Genomic DNA, 15,558 nt, shown 5'->3' with positions numbered 1-15,558 from the left:
TCCCTGTAGGAAAATGTCCTGTTGAGGGTGGAGAAATCAATGTTTTTAGCCAATTTTTCGATCGATAGAATCAAGCTTCAAAATGATACGGATCTCGTGAAAATCCATCGCCTCTGTCAAAAGTTTTTGCAAGACATACAAACACACATACATTTTGCCTTTTTACATATATATACTAGTGGAGGTACCCGGCGTTACCCAGGTGTTTGTAGGCATGTGTGTTGGGGGGGGGGTAGATCAAAAACAAAAACCCTGATGTTTGGAGGTTTAAAAGAAAAAAAAAAATGTTTTGGTAAGAAAGGTAGGCTCGAACCCGAAGCGTTGACGCGAAGGTGGAAAAGAAAGGGAAATAAATGTGACATCTAACCCGCTCGGCCACAATGGGAGAGGAAGTGAAAACTCTTAATTTAAGGCTCATAAAGTTGACAAGTGCGCGAATTTAATGAGGTCAAAGATATTTGGCAGTTAAGTTTTGCTGTGAGGCAGTTTTTCTTTCCTCAACTTTGGCTGTTTGTTTACCCAAGATAAAAAATTGTCTGATATGACGGTTTTTGCCATATTGATCAAAGCCGATTTGCTTTGTAGATGTCCCTGCCATGAATGCCAGGGAACTGATAGTGCAGATTCAGTCTCGCTTTTTTATACTGAAAAGTGAAACGAACACGCGGTAATCGAAAAGATCTCGGAAAAAGCGCATAAAAGTCGGGCAAATTAAAGATAAACGTGACCTCCGTTCGTAACTTGTAGATATTATGATGCAGACAGTATATAAAAAGTTTTAAGACGGAGTGAACCGACCGCCCCCTTCCCCCAAAAAAACTTTTGCCGGACATACACAAAAAGTGCACACACACACACACACACATTTTGCCTTTTATATATGAGATAGATAAGATAAAGCCCATACATGCATAAATATATCAGTTTTATTTATGATTTAACACAACAAAAAGTAAGAGTGTCTTAATAATCAAAAAAAAAAAGTTTTGACCAAATGTGAGTGGATTTGTCTTGTGTTGTCTTGCCACAAGTGAGTAATATTAAACAAAACAAAAACAGACTACACAGAAATTTTGAAATATGTCTAATTTGGAGTTTTGACCACCCAGAATTTCATTTGTCTACTTGAGAAAATAACATTTCTTTATATTTATGACTCACCAAATCTAATATATAGACGGCTGTCTGTCTGTCTCCATGTTTTCAAACTCTATCTCCTCTGAAACTAAAAGTCACAGAGCGGTGCTAGGGGCCTCAAATGATTGGATTTTTTTTTACGGACTGTTCTTTTGTGGGTCTTTAGTCAATTAAAATAATTTCTAAGAGGTGAAAAATGTGTCAAAATTGAACAAAATCGTTATACATTCTCTATATTTATCTTAGTTAATTTTTAATCAATTCATATACGTGTCACGTTGGTACAGTGGTAACATCACCAGCTTTGAATGCTACAGTTATGCTTTCGGTTTTGATTCTAGCTGATGGCACCCAAATATTTTTTTTTTTTTTACTTTTGATATCACGACTCTATAACAATATATATGAAATCTGGGCAAATTAAAATATCATATTTGAGCATATTTCACGACTGGGCAAAGCCACCACTCCCTCCCACTAGTAAATGATAAATGTTTAATAATTTATGTATTTAATTATACATATAAATGTTTAATACCACATATTACAAACACTGACCCAACAGGTCACAGATTGTTTAGTTATTTATAAAATCCATAATTTGATAAAAACGAGTTTAAAAAATTCTGAGAATTGTTTTTACCAAATATTAAAAGCAATTTACCTTGGAAATTGAGTGATTATTTTTTTTATTTATTTATTTTTGTTTCTTTCAGCATTTGTGCATATTATTCACGTATTGTACTAATTGGTCACAAAGAAATGGTTGGACTTCTTAAATATCAATTACGAATGGTAGGGATTTTTTCTTTTTCTTGAATTTCATAAATGTTTAAAAATTCTATTTATTTGTTTGTTAAACCTCTTATTTTTAACTTATTTTCTAAATTCAACCTTTTTTTTTTTTTTTTTTTTTTTTTCCAAAGTTAAAAATTTCTGACTCTTTACAAAATCCTTTAAGTGCACCTGGATGATTAAAAGTAAAATAATTTTGAAAAAAATCATAAAAGTTATGTTTTGTGATTTGAAATCAGTTGAATGTTTGAATGTTGTTTGTATCATGTTGACTTGACAGGAGCGATCACATACCAACTAGATCAAACAACAAATGCCAAAGTTTAAAAAAAAAATTCTTTCAAAATGAGTATCCTGGTTTAAAATGGCTCAATTTAAATGATCTTGATTTCTTGGCATGTATTCAAGAGTTAACTCAAGAGTGTACCAAAAGAATGTCGACATTGTTCATAAAATAGATTAAGTTATAAAAAAAAATCCAGTTCTTCTTCGTTATAATAGCAAAATCAGACAGACGAAAAATTGAGTTTTCATTAAAAAAAATAACTATTTAGTTGTCGATTTCAACTAAAAACAATTTTATCTACTTAATTGCCATGTCGCAATTAATTAAATATTATTGCATTATTATGTAAAACCTGTAAAAAGGTCTTATTTCTATTATTACCTTGAAAAATCCTTGAAAATGAGGAAAATGTCTTGAAAATTGTATTCTATCTCCAGTAAAAATTTGTGACAAAATACTAAAAATAAATCTATTTTTGCTTTCATTTATCATTTTTTTTTTTTTTTTTTTTTTTTATGAGGATAGTGCGGTTGCCATAAATAAAAATTACCTCCTCCCCCCCCCCCCCAAAAAAAAAAAAAATCATTCTGCGGATGGGATTCTCCAATGACGAATCACAGCCCCATCCCCCCGAAAAAAAAAATTGTGATAACCTAAAATGAGGCTTGATAGGCAAAAAAAAAAAAAAAAAAAAAAAAAAAAAAAATTTTTTTAAATGGACAATACGGTAGCAACCTTGGTTGGAAGCCATAAATAGAGTTAATATGTGAGATGTAAGAAAACACATTTAAAACTATAAAATGCATAAAATAATCATGCAAGTAAATTTCAAAATAACTTTTAGTGGCTATGGCAACATTTATTTTTTGTATTTTTTTTTTTTTTTTTTTTTTTTCGAATCGCCATGGATTGTAAAAACACCCTAAATTCTATTTTAAAAAATTGACTTTTGTCTGAAGAAGCTCTTGAAAAACTTTGGAAAACCTTGAAAAGTCCTTGAAAAGCGACATTGAAAATCTGTACGAACCCTGGATGGTTGCGTGATGCGTGACCTCACCATTAATTGTAACAAGACGGACTGAGTTACTTCCCCTGACTTGCTACTGTTTATTTATATATACACTTGAAATTTTTTTTCAAAAAACTATTTTCTTTACTATATTAGTTTTCTACCTAATCAGTTTTCATAATTTTTGGATATGTTCATTACTACGACATGACAATTTACTAGAAATTCAATATTTTGATTTTCGAATTTCGCTATTATAATGAAAAAGAACCAAAAATACTTCAGCGCTTTGATTATTCATGTTTGCTATATAACTCCTCTCTCATTTTAGGACGAATGAAAAGAACGCAACCTCCTCTCTAAATCAAGCCAACACATATTCAGAGATTTAACTCTGACTTCCGACCACAGAACAAAAAGTGTAGTTTTTGAGTTGGTACACATAGAACAATTGAAGGCAGGGTAGGGGTTTGTAAAGATGATTTAGGCAACTCAAAACTCAAAGCCAAACTAGATGTGAAAGAAAAGGAAAAAAAAAACAACTCTTATTTCTGTGGCGGCTCTTTCACTCTGTTTTCTATTGACATTTGGATCACAATAAATTGTCCCATTGCTCTCAAGCAATAACTTTTGTCCTTGTAAACAGTAACAGTCGAAGTAAGATTGAACATGGAATTGTGCAATGGATTTGCTTCATAGTTTTCGAACGATCTTATTAAAAAATAACTTAATTAAAAATTGGTCGGTTACAAACAAGCATTATAAAATCAGCTGGCAAAGCAGTTACAAATTTCTTATTTGCTGACTTGACCGATTGACATACACGATCCCCCACTTCCTTCACATAGTGTCATCGATGCCTCTATTCAATCCTGAAAGATAATGAATACCCCCTGTAAGGAAAGCTGCACGCATAATTGTGAGGTAAGGATTGCACAATCTCCAATCACAACTGATTCGGCACTGCTCGAGTTGCTCCAGTGGCAAGAATGAGTCCAGGACGACTGGAAACAATGCTGACTAGTGTCATAATATATGGTGTAATCACACTGACACACCAGCTCTCATTAGATCACCAAAGTTAAGCAACGTTGAACATGCCCAGTACAAGATGGGTGACCATTTGGGAATGCGAGATGCTGTATGAAGGAGAACATCGACACCTTTCTGCAAAACCTAACATTGTCATCTCCTTTGCAAGCAACTGGAGATTGTATGTAAGTTTAATATTCTCATGAAACTTCCTCCTTTGAGAAAGCCGGTTCAACCCACCTAAGGGAAGTGCCGCTTCGGTATAGTGTCATAATTTTACTAACCTGAACTCTTGATCCCCAATTTTAATTATTTGTAATCTGATTGTTTTTAAATTTCCAGCATTTAACTCTAATTTGTAAAGAATATGTCGACAGTTTTCCATTTTGATTTCAACATTTCACTTTCATTGCAGGAAGGACAAGACAAAGTATTTTTATTAAAATTACTCAATCAAGTGAAATCGGAAAAAATCTTCAATTCAGGGAAAAGCAGATAAAAAGAAAAAAGGTAAATTGTCATGTGTATGCAATACGATGTATGGAATTGAAATCTGAATAAAGGTTGAGGATATGAATTGCATGGGAAGGCATCATATGATGGATGTGTAATGTAGGTATTAAAAACAAATTTAGATCTGATGGCCTCAAAGAAAAATTAACTGTTGGCAGAATATTAATACCGTTCTCAATAAATCAACTAATATAAAGTGACCTTGTTTTTCTGTGTGTGAGATAGTCTCTACCAAACTACACTGTCGATTTTTAATCTAAAGACTTGAAACTTGATATATAAGGGATTCGGATTTGGTCTTTAGTCAGAAAAAATAGCTGCTAGGGTATCAAAATTGGAATTTGGCAGGCATAAATCGACTAAGTATAGTCTTCTATGCATGTGCAAACATAAATTGTGTTAATTTTTCAAGTTTTGATATGCATATGAACTTAGCTCAAATGGTAATGAATAAAACTGGAGAGCTACATGTTTTGGTTTCGATTCTAGCTAATGGCTTTCAAGTCCTATTTTCATTTTTTTTTACATGGGCATCACCACTTATCAAGGCCAAGAGGCCACTCGAAGATAAGGGTTAAAGAGTGTACAGTAGAAATTGGACAATATAGTAACCGTTAGTAATGGAAATTTGGTGAATTTGTTAACTTATATGTAACGGCTCATCAAAAACTTGTTTACGTTAGACTTGAAGACAACCATATTGTAATCAGCTGGAAAGCAGGAAAACAGAAGACAATTCCCTAGGTGTGTAGTTCTAATAAAGAAGCTTTGCTCATGGAATCTACGTTTAGATTTAGGTACAGATAAAGAGTGGGGAAAATTATTGATAGTGTTTTCTGCTAGACGTGTGTTTCTTGTGAAAGTTTGGCGAGGGGGGGGACCATAAAGTGGAGCTCAGCCGAGCACTTGCCATGAAAATAACGATAAAGCAGAGACAAACACGCAACATTTCTTCTGTGAGAAAGAGGTTGCAGGGAAGAGAAAAGGACATTCCCTACGAGGCTACAAAGTCTATTTTGAACTCTATCAAGGCAGGATAAGTCCTTTCTAGCAGGTCCTGCCCAGATGTGGCAACAGTACTCCATCCTTGGACATACCTGGCTCTTATGTAGATAGTGAATTGCATCAGCAGTGAGATATCTACTGGATCGATAGAAGGATCCGACCATTTTTCCAGCGGCCTTGGCAACAGATTTGATGTACGTATTCCATTTAAGATCTTGTCTAAAAAGGATCTAATTATATTTAGCATTCGTCCAGTAATTCTATATACTTTAATTTTCATTAGGAGTCCTTCATGCCAGACTTTGTCAAAAGCTTTGGATATATCAAGGGCAACAGTCCTGGCTTCCTCTGCCTTATCGACTGCATGATATATGTGGTCAGAGATGAATGTTAAAATATTTGCAGTAGAACAGTATTGTCTGAATCCATACTGTCGGTCTGAGAGAAGATTAGCAGATGTGAGCTGTTGGACTACTGCTTGATTGATTAATGACATTAAACATTTTAGCGAAGAAGGGGAGAGGATTGATAGGGTGATAAGTGAGCAGGTCAGTTTTTTTTGTAATCAGAGTTTTTTTTTTCTGTCTGTTTCGATTTACTCAAAACCGCACACACCTCGTCTTCTCATGTATCGTTCTCTTCTTCCTCTTCTACTTCTTGCTCATTTTCTTCTTTTTTCTTCTCAGTCGTCAGAAGCGTCGTCTTTGTCTTGACTACGTTTTTCCTTCCCCCTTCTTGCTCACAGTGACCCGTTTTTATGCTAAGCTGAACTCTCGTGTGTGCGAGAGAACACGAGATTTTGCGTGGTTACTTGGTAATATTAACCGGCCGCCGCCATCTTGCCATTTTTCTTTGGACGTGCCCGCTTTGCAGAGTGCACACCTCGAGCGTTTGTCAGGTAAGCCCGTCTGTTCGCAATTTATTACACACTCCCCCCTGATCTCATTATCACAGAAAGAGCAGGGAGGCGGTGGCCTTTTTCTTCGAGTGCTTCTTCGGAGAGGGGGATTCGGGGCTTCATCATCGTCTGCGCTGTCTTCCGTGACACGAAGGTCGGCGAACCTAAAGCTGAGCATCGCAGTATCACTGTCCGGGTCTTCATCATCAGCAGGAGGGTCAGTACTTTGAAGGCTACCACTCTCAGTGTCGCTGTGCGTTGAAGCCGTCATGAACCAGAATGATGGGTCGCTGGTCACGGATTCAATTTCACTATCTTCGTCAAGCGGCAGCTGCGTTTGGAATACTGATCTTAAGTCTTTAATATGACGAGGTACTCCATCAACTCGCACCGCCTGCGGGCTGATCACTTCAGTGACATGACCGGTTCCGTAGCGAGTCGTGCACTTGCCTCGGGGTTTTTTAACCCAGACGACATCTCCTTCTTTTATGTTCTTTTGTGGTGGCTCCGGTTTGGGTAGTGAGCTGCTCTCCAAACCTCTCACCCTGACACGGTATGTATGTAGCGCGTTGGCTGGCGCAGTGGAGGGTGAAACATCGTCCTTAGGGGTGACGTTGTACCAATAGACTGCTTCAGGTACCGTACACCCCTTCCGCGCTGCGATTGTCTTAACAGTTCTGTGATTGCACTCAATAATCCCGTTTCCACTGGGAACATGGGCACACCGAAAACGCAGATGGACACCCCAGCCATCTGCAAACTGTTTAAACGGCTCACTAACAAAAGCGGGGCCATTGTCGGTGAGTATCTCAGAAGGAGGGCCACGCTCGAAGAACACACCTTCCAACTCATGGATAATGGCAGCCGCGTCCTGCCGGCGAAGGGGTCGCCACAATGAAAACCTAGATGGTCCACAGTCGATAAGCGTCAAAAAATGCCTCCCATTGTAGTGCGTTATGTCCATCGCAATCCTATCCCAATTACGCTTCACACTGAGTATTCCCGTCTTCCACCGGACAGGTGCTGGGTCGATCGATCGGCAGGTGTTGCAGCTTCCCACAACAGATTTCACAGCTCTCAGAGACACAGAGGGGTCAACCAATCTGGCGAAGTAAAGCGTTCGGTTTACACCGGGGTGCCCGCTTTGGCAATGGACATCATTAATATGCTCCGGGCTGAGTCTATGTCCCACTGCAGCGCAATTTACAGGTGCTGACTCGTTCACTTCTTTTGGCAGGTCTAGCCAACGGCGTGGCACTCTGGTCAGACGATCCGCCTGATTCAAACAGGACTGCACCAGTGTCACATCTATGACCAAGTCGTATTCCTTAATGGTTTCGGTTAGGGTAGCAAGCCGCCTCCGGATCAACATTTCGGCCGACGCCTTCGTTGTCAGACGTGCTTTTCCGTTCAAGGCATTGGTCATCCACCGATGCACACACGTGGAATCCGTGATGATGTGAAGGATTCTAGCCTGCCACTGAAGCGCTAGATTGACTCCTTTCAGTGTAGCATCGAGTTCAGCTAGGTTTATATGCTTGGCGTCATTCTCCGGCCGAAGCCAGCAGGCATCTTCTATTATCCTTCCGTCGACCGCCAGAGCAACGCCAAGGGCAAGTGAGCTGGCGTCTACCCAAACTGTAAATTCACTCCCATCGACGCACCAGCTCCCCCATACAGGGTCATCATTGGTCACTCTGGCCACAACTTCCACTAGCATGCTTCGCAGGGCAGGATCATGCATCTCATCGTCCCATCCAGTTGACATAGAAGTTGCCCGTCGCTTTATGGCCGCTACAGCCACTCGGAGCCACCCACACACAGGGAAGTGACCCACCAATTTTCCGCAAATGGAAAACGTGCTCCGACGTGTGATGGTAGATGGGATTTCACCACTCCTTCCCCATTGAAGGCCATCTGCACTTCCGCTCACCTGCAGTTCGAGCACTTTCGCCCCGTCCTGTAGCCGCTCCGGCTCCTTGCACGACAATCCGAAGTGCTCGAAGTGTTCTTTGACCGCCTGGGCAGACAGGAGGCTCTCATTGACAAAAATGTTGACTATATACGACGATGTCGCATGTTGCACCGCTTCATCTTGACGCCAGATCGCCTGCATGATTGCTGTCATGATGTTAGGGGCTTCATTCAGGCCGAATCCTAGCCTGGTCAAGCAATAGCGAGTTCCTTTGATCACCACCGTCTGGAACGGCCACAGCGATTTCTCAACACGTATTTGCAAGTACGCTCTTAGCAAGTCCAGTATGGCTGCTTCCGCACCCTGCCGCCACCACTCCCGTAGTTTATGAGCACAGACATCAGCCCCCGCAGTGTGTGGGTCAACGTATTCATTAAGTTCCTGGTAATCAAGAACAGGTCGAACTTTCTGCTTGTTCTCTTGTCTGACAGCCATCAGGGGAATTAGCCCCCGCGGGGGCCCGAGCTCATCCTCTGGGTATGGAACTAACCAGCCATTATCCAGCCACACTTGAAGTTCTGCCTCGTACTGCCCCCTAAGCCACGCAGGAGGGGGATACTCTGTAAGTCGATTCCGCAATGACACTGGTGGCTGGTCGCCTGCCCATTTCCAGGACGCTGTCCAAGTGTTTGTGCCCTTATCGTATTCTGCATGGAAGTCGGGCTCATCGAGAGTGATTGCTGCACACATTTGTTTGTTTGGTCGAGAGAAGCTCACATCACCGGCGCCGTTCACAGTAATTCCGCCTAGCTGTGTGATAGCGTCCATTCCAAGGAGAAGGTCATATCCGAGCAGCTCCCCATCGACCACTAACACCGTCACAGCAACCGGAGAGCCATTGCCAATGCTGATATGAACAACGCTGACCCCACAACACACCAATGAGCCTTGGCCGACAGTAAGTACAGGGATCCTTCGTTTCTTCCATATGGCGCAATATTCCTTTCGAAGAAGGGTTTGGGTACAGCCGGTGTCAACCAGCGCTGAACGTTCACATCCATCAACTTGAACTGTTACTGCAGGCAGCGCTTTGTTCAATGCCGCGTTGGGGAGGGTGCTAGCGCTGCGGCGTCCTCCCCTTGCCCATTTCCCGGACAATTCCGCGCTATGTGGCCTGGCTTATTGCATTGGTGACACCGTATTACTTGTTGTGCTCCATAATTAGGGGTGCGCCTTGTACCGCTTTTGCAGTCTCTGGAAAAGTGGTTGGGGCCACCACAGGTATAGCATCGTAGACCCTTCGTTGGCGAGTCCAGAGTGTCAACAGCTGCGGAGACTAGTTCTTGATCGTCTTTCAAGATGTTTCGTGCTCTCGCCAATAACTCCTCCAATCCAATCTCAGTGAGTCTTGACGATGCTCGCAGCAGTCGACTTGCCTCATCCGGAAGTCCCGACAAAAAGGCGCATGCCAATATGCGATCACTTGACCGCCGAAGAGAGTGGCAAGCTTTTTCAAGTCGGCCATGTAGACATCCACTGTCTCCCCCGGCCCAAGTCGGCGTTCGGAAAACTGCCTCCAGGCGACAAAAGGGTCTGTACCAAATGCCCCGTATAGCGCTTGTGTAATCTGCTCCATGGTCGGATCCTCCCCTAGCTGCTGGTACACGGCATAAGCCCCTTTAGTGAGTCTCAATGGGATAACCATAGCTGGGTCTTTAATCTTGCACAACCGGCAAACGCGCTCAGCCTTTTCCAGCCATTCGACCACCGAGGGATCAGTGGGGGAGCCATCGAATTCCGGAATTAATCTGATGTCAAATTTCTCCATACCAAAGCCGAAATAGCTTGTAATCAGAGTTTTTTTTTTCTGTCTGTTTCGATTTACTCAAAACCGCACACACCTTGTCTTCTCATGTATCGTTCTCTTCTTCTTCTTCTACTTCTTGCTCTTTTTCTTCTCAGTCGTCAGAAGCGTCGTCTTTGTCTTGACTACGTTTTTCCTTCTCCCTTCTTGCTCACAGTGACCCGTTTTTATGCTAAGCTGAACTCTTGTGTGTGCGAGAGAACACGAGATTTTGCGTGATTACTTGGTAATATTAACCGGCCGCCGCCATCTTGCCATTTTTCTTTGGACGTGCCTGCTTTGCAGAGTGCACACCTCGAGCGTTTGTCAGGTAAGCTCGTCTGTTCGCAATTTATTACACATTTTTTTTTTACACAAGAGGCAATTTTCCAGCTATTAGGGAAGCAAGATTAAGCAAGACATTTGTTGTAGAGTTTGGAAAGTAAAGGGGCTAGCTCAGCTGAGCATTTCTTAATTAGTATAGCAGGGATGAAATCAGGTCCACATGCCTTAAAGATATCAAAGCTTTTTTATGATATCGCAAATATAAGATCATCAATGTGGCTTCAGTTCGCATAGGGAAATTTGGGAGGGAGTTATTTGTTGAGTCTGAAGTGGAGTTGAAGTCAAATTGCCAAGCAAGCAGTTAAGCCTTTTCAGTTGCCATTCATCCTTTGATTTATATAGTAGAATTACTGATTATCCTTTATTTACTACACTATCATAAATTTTCCCATAATTATGAGTTTCTATCTTCTGCAACTGTGCATTTTCTGGTTGTTTCGGCATGCCTTCTTTAGGCTGTGGCTATTTCATTCTTACAATGATGTCTATTTTTTATTTATTTGAACTTGATTTATCATGGATAAATCATCGAAATGCCAATGGCAGTTGCACAATTTGAAGTGAACAATTGGGGAGAGTGTTAGGGTTTGCTAAAATACTTCATGTGGGAACATGTGCTTCCATGCCAGTTTTGCACCATTTGGGGTCTTATTTGCAAACTGTTCAACAGGAAGAGAAAAGGGTAATTTCTGATGACTTCCTGATTGGCCTTTTTATAGTATCGCTATTTTTATAGCAACGGCTCTTCAACTTAGGGTTGGGATTTAAGGGTGATGTCTACTGATATCACAAGGTGGTTGACATTTCCAAGTGGACTGTGGACATTTGTCATGCAATCCTCAGGTATTGTGATTAGAAATAAGTCTAGAAGTGGAGCTTACTGATCTTCACAATCTGGGAAGCAAGTCAGGAATATGATTGTCTGTGTAAGAGAATGAGTTTTAGAGAAATTGAGTACAACGTCCAGTTGTATCTGTACCTCAAGGATCCATGCTAATTACTATGGTGGACATTAAAATCACCAAACACATGAACTTGGGCATTAGAATAGATGCGGTATTCTCATTAGATACTATCAGAGACATGGTTCATTAGGGCAGTCCAGATTCAAGGGAGAAAATATAACTAACGCAGTGTTGAAAGGCTAGTCTAAAAAAAAAAATTGATCATCTGATTCTTTGCTTTCTAGTCATGAGAATGATGCTTAAAATATAAATTAATTATTGATAATTTTTCAATTTTCTACTCTCACTACTTACCAAAGCTAAGAATATCTGAAAGATCAGAGACACTCAAGGGTACTTTCAAGCTCGGTCCAATCGATAAAACTGCCATCAAAAATGTAAAAAAAAAAAAGAAAACACAAAGATTGGAGCAAGAGATTATGTTCATCACCTAATGACATGCCAACATCTCATGGCCAGGATGCTGTGCTTTCTGACTCCAATCCTAATAGTGATTCAATATTAGTTGAATACTTTGAGCTTGAGACCTCCTCCAGTACCTTAGTCTTATTAAAATTCCTCGATATGACAGAAGTGATGTTTCCAGTAACCTTGGAACCTGCTTTACTAATGCCTTGCTCTTAAACGTAGAGGCCATAGGCTTTCTCAAATCTATCATCTATAATATAAATCTCACCTGTTTGTTTGAATGTATGTATGTCTGCCTAAAACTTTCGAATGGAGGCGATGGATTTTCACAAGATTGGTATCGTTTTGAAGCCCAACCCTTCGGATGACAAATATCGAAAAATCGGCCAAAAACATTAATTCCTTCACCTTTAACTGGGCACTTTTCTACAGGGAGGGGGTCGCATTTTTCGCCAATATTTTTGAAAGTCAACCCCTTTTTTTATTGACTAGCCTTAATTTAAACCTTCTTTTCCTCCTTCGCGGTATGGGTTTGAGCCTGCCTACTACCACTTATTTAAAAAATTCTTTTTGCTCAACACACCTCCAAACACCCAGGCTAGTCATTGATAAATATAAAATAGAGCAAAGATAAGAACGAAAGAAAATGTCCATCAACAGTGGAAAACCTTGTTTGTATTAGGGTTGATGGAAGAAATGATAAAGGCAGTTATATAAAGAAATTTTGGGGCCCAAAATGGAGAGAAAATATTTTTAAAAATAGATAAAAAAAAAAAAAAAAAAAAAAAAAAAAATGGACTGGAACACCACTTGACGTTCACAAATGAGATGGACACAAAAGTTAATATCTCATTCCTGGGATTATCTTCAATACTGGTGACGTTCTTGCAGAGGAAATTGCTGGTGTTTGGGGGGGGGGGATGAGGTCATTTCAGGTTGTGAATGCAGAAGTTCAGTCATAAGAATGTAATTTTCAATCTCCTCTGAAATGTTTGGATGAAATTAAAAAAAAAAAAATAGGCATTACTTTTGGAATGCCCCTCTTATAATAGTACATCTATTCTAATAGACAACACCAAAACAAATACAGATTGTGAGGCTGTTGAGAGAAAAAAAAAATACAGACAATTTTTACACCATTGGTTGTTCTGTCAAAACGAACTTCCATTTAGAGCTCTTTTTAGACATAGATGAAACCACAAAAAGTCCTACAACTCTCACTGGTTCTCTGGATAAATCAAATCCTGGTGAAAATGAATAAACGGTGCAGTTTTAGGCCGTAACATGTAAATTTTAGTTCTGCATCATGCAAAAAAAAAAAAAAATCTGAACTGGTCTATGAATTTGAAACAAGACACATGCATATACTTGCAAAGGTGTTGTGACATAAAATGAGGCCTTCATTTGCTTTTATGCGAACTTATATCAAGCAATTTAATAAAATATGTTAATCATACAATTATTTTTACGATTTTCATTATTGTACATAATTTATATTTTCAATTAGTGGAGACTTTATTTATTGTTTGGTTTTCATTTTCAAATCTTTTCCTTGAATATTTTGAGAGATGTTCAAGTTCACATTGATTTTTTTTAAATCAAAAAATTACCTAATTTTAGCTTAGACAAAAAAAAAAAAAAAAATACATTCTTTCAATCTTTAAAAGCGTGTTCAAGCTTTTTTAATGGAGTAGAAGGTTGAAGCTGTCTATGATAATGTCTGTGTGATTTTTAATTCAAGTTATGTTTTACCATTTTCATTTTATTGAAACAAAATGACTATCTTTTATCAAAATATTGAAATTGGTATTTAATATATAGGCTAAATGTCTATATAAAAAAAAAAAAAAAAAACTACTCTAGTATGAATGCAGAACAGGAGACCTTGATGGTATGGTTACTGATTCCATAGTTCTCTTCACATTTTAGTAGTTTCATTATTCTTCCATGCACTGACTCACAAGCAACAAAATACAAAACCACATTCTGCAAATATTGATTGGGCTCTTAGTGAGTATGTGACAGCATTGCAAGAAACAACCGTCCACGTCTTAGTCGTTTGCTAGGGCTATATTTATCAGTCGGTTGTTCAATTCATTTCTCCATCTAAACTCAAGAGCTCATTGACACTCTTCAAAGTGTCCTAAAATGAACTCTAAATACGAGGTGCCTTAAACAAATTTCCAGATTTTTATTGATAGTACACACATGAAAATCTAGTCCCCTTCGAAGTAATTTCCTCCGGCTGCAATACACTTGTTGTACGGTTCCAACAACTTTTGGAAGGCTGCACAGAAATCGTTGTGTGAGCGTGTCAATGACCCTCATCACAGCCTCTTTCATCTCCTCAATTGTCTCATAACAGCCCAGTCTTTAAGGGTTTTCCTCAAGCTTAGGAAATAATCAAGTCACAAGGAGCAAAGTCTGGACTAAGGAGAGTGAGGAACTGTCTTGATGCCCATCTTGGTCAAAATGCTACTGACCTGATTTGAAGAGAGAATCTCTTCCTGAAGGCTTCATAGTATTCCTTATTGACCGCTTGTCCAGTGGAAACTCAGTGCATGCCTGTGCCATCAAAAACAGGGACCATAAGTTTGAGTGGACTTGCTCTGTTCAGCATACTTCCACTAGAAATTCTGTCTCTAGGTCATAGTAGATTCAGCTTTTATCATAGGCCAGAGCTGGAACTGCAGTATCTGATTTGATCAGCTCAACTATCTCCCTGCTGTCATAAGAATGTCTTTCTGATCTGTGAACATCCTTGGAACAAACTTTGTGCAAATCTTTAGTTTCTTGTGAATAATTGTGTGTACAGTTCCCACACTGACATCAAACTGTGCACTTATTGTCCCTATAGACGCATGAGTCCTTATCCATGAAATTCTTTCTTTGACCAATCAACTTTGTTCCGATTTCTTTACTTCTCATCATCCCTCACGGGCTCCCTGCCTTCCTTGGAGCTCTTATACCACCCAAAAACTGACACTATATCCATGCAAAGTGGCCCAAGAGTAATCTGAAGCATTCCATACGTTTCCATGGCATTTCGTTCTTCTAAAGTATCCTCATGTTCAGATTGTGTTTTACACACAAAAAAAAAAAAAAAATAAATAAATAAATAAATAAAAGAAAATCGCCCTTTGTTATCAGAACTATAACATTTTTAAGGCACATCGCATGTCATAATGACGCAAATAGTTAAGTTTAATGAGTATCTATATAGTAATGATAATGTGTATCACGCTTACATCTTTTTAATTGCTATGACCTTCGATTTCTTGTAATAAATAATTTTACAAAGAATTCTTCAGAAGTTTTGGTTTACATTCAAGCTGATGCACCCAAATCGTATGGATATATTTTTTATTTTTAATCACATCTTAATATATAAGAATCTTAAGCGTATT

The 15,558-nt window shown here is 39.2% G+C and overlaps 1 protein-coding gene across 5 annotated transcripts in view; it reads left to right on the top strand.

The window, feature by feature from the left end:
* LOC145293016 (transmembrane channel-like protein 5) overlaps positions 1–15,558 on the top strand; it is a 120,822-nt gene that overhangs the window by 104,255 nt on the left and 1,009 nt on the right. For 3 of the 5 annotated variants that reach the window (XM_080139293.1, XM_080139292.1, XM_080139294.1), the window contains exons 17-18: positions 1,854–1,932; positions 4,675–4,769. In XM_080139293.1, coding sequence (XP_079995419.1) covers positions 1,854–1,932; positions 4,675–4,758 — 163 coding nt within the window. In that variant the 3' untranslated portion in view covers positions 4,759–4,769. Of the gene's footprint in view, positions 1–1,853; positions 1,933–4,674; positions 4,770–6,522; positions 6,656–10,611; positions 10,765–15,558 lie in introns of those variants that run through there. The other 2 variants (XR_013869641.1, XM_080139295.1) reach the window with 2 other exon arrangements.

This window comes from Euprymna scolopes, chromosome 14 (genome assembly GCF_053919585.1).
Source record: "Euprymna scolopes isolate OS-2025 chromosome 14, ASM5391958v1, whole genome shotgun sequence".
NCBI classification, from domain to species: Eukaryota; Metazoa; Mollusca; class Cephalopoda; order Sepiida; family Sepiolidae; genus Euprymna; species Euprymna scolopes.
Note: the sequence above shows the minus strand (reverse complement) of the source record. Positions and strands in the feature narration are given on the sequence as shown.